At 50.6% G+C, this 1401-nt stretch overlaps 1 protein-coding gene across 1 annotated transcript in view; it reads left to right on the forward strand.

Moving 5' to 3' along the window:
* Positions 1-218: 218 nt before the first annotated feature.
* The window catches only part of MCCC2 (methylcrotonyl-CoA carboxylase subunit 2), a 122512-nt gene continuing 121329 nt past the window's right edge, over positions 219-1401 (forward strand). Inside the window, exon 1 of the mRNA XM_007943364.1 lies at positions 219-347. Within this exon, the coding sequence (XP_007941555.1) occupies positions 219-347 (129 nt within the window). The remainder of the gene's footprint in view (positions 348-1401) is intronic.

Below are 1401 nucleotides of genomic sequence, written 5' to 3' on the forward strand. Positions count from 1 at the left end.
GGGGGGCGTAATGCGCGGCACTGACCAATCGCTGGCAGCGGGAGCGTACACGTGCCGGGACTGGCCGGGGAATCCGAGAGGTGGCCACTGGTTGTCTACCGCTGCTAAAACACAGGCATAGTGGGATCAAGAGTAGAGGATCCAAGAGGGGAAAGCACTGGCTCCGGGCTTGCACTGGCTGCTCTATCGCTCTCCTGTGTCCTTCTGTGCCCGCCGCGATGTGGGCCGCCTTGAGGTTAACTCTGCGGCCGTACGCCCGTGCAGCTGCCCCTGGGCTGCGCGCCTATCATGGGGACTCGGTGGCCACGCTGGGCACCCAGCCGGACTCAGGCTCCGCCATCTATCAGGTAAGCTAGGTGAGCGCCCCAGCAACCTGGACCACGAATCCCCGCCCAGAGAACACTTCCTCTGCCAGGGACGGATTGGACTAGGCGCTGTCGGCAGCTAGCAAGCATGAAGAGGGTGGGGCCACTTTAACAGCTGCTGTTCTTTTCTCTGGACCAGGATGGTGATTCTGGGACGCACTAGGGTGTCGTGAAGTTTGGAAAAGAAAATAATTCCAAGTCAGATACGTTTTAGTTCACTTGTAGAGCTGGTCTTGAACTTTGTATCTCCTTGAAATCAGTCATTCTCAAGATCTGGCTAAGTATTGTCACTTGGGAAGCTTGTTGAATATACCCTAGACCTTTTCAGTCTCTAAGGTGGGATTCTGATATCAGCGTTGCTGATTAAATCCTCGGAGTTTGAGGGCAGCAGCTTTGGGAACCACTGCCCCTGCACAGCTAACCTTGGGTCGTATTCTCAGACTTTAGTGAAATAGTTGCTTATAGTAACGGAAATGACTTATACCACAGTACCTTTGAATGGCCTTTCTTGAAATTGGGAAAATACACAAGGTCAAATAACTCACAGCTAGGGAAGTCTTAGAACTGGAATATTTCAGTCTGTTCCGTGCTTGCTGAACTGTTACAGATGACATTTAAATTGTGCAGATGACTTTCAGAGAAGACATTTTTTTAAAAAATTGTTATTTGGGTGAAAGTTTACAGACCAAATTCACTTTCCATACAGCAGTTCATACACACTTTGTCTCATAACATTGACTACAATTTCCCACAATGCAACAGCTCCCCTCCCACTTCCTCCCGATAGTTACTCAGGGCCCTGTGTCCTTCCCTCCCATACACTCTTGCCCTCCCCACCAGCTGTCTCCCTGTACATACACAGGCCTTCTTTCTCCCATGATTGCACTCTCCAAGGCATGTATCTACCTCAGGTAAATGTTCACCTCATATTCCTGTCATTTGTTTGGCTGGAAGCCACAGGTGTGGGTTCAATTCCAGACCTGAAGGGCAGCTAGGGGCCATAGTCTCAGTGGTTCCGTCAGGCTGTATTAGACCC

The sequence above is a fragment of the Orycteropus afer genome, unplaced genomic scaffold (genome assembly GCF_000298275.1).
Source record: "Orycteropus afer afer isolate SDZICR_OR568_19922 unplaced genomic scaffold, OryAfe1.0 scaffold00104, whole genome shotgun sequence".
NCBI lineage: Eukaryota > Metazoa > Chordata > Mammalia > Tubulidentata > Orycteropodidae > Orycteropus > Orycteropus afer.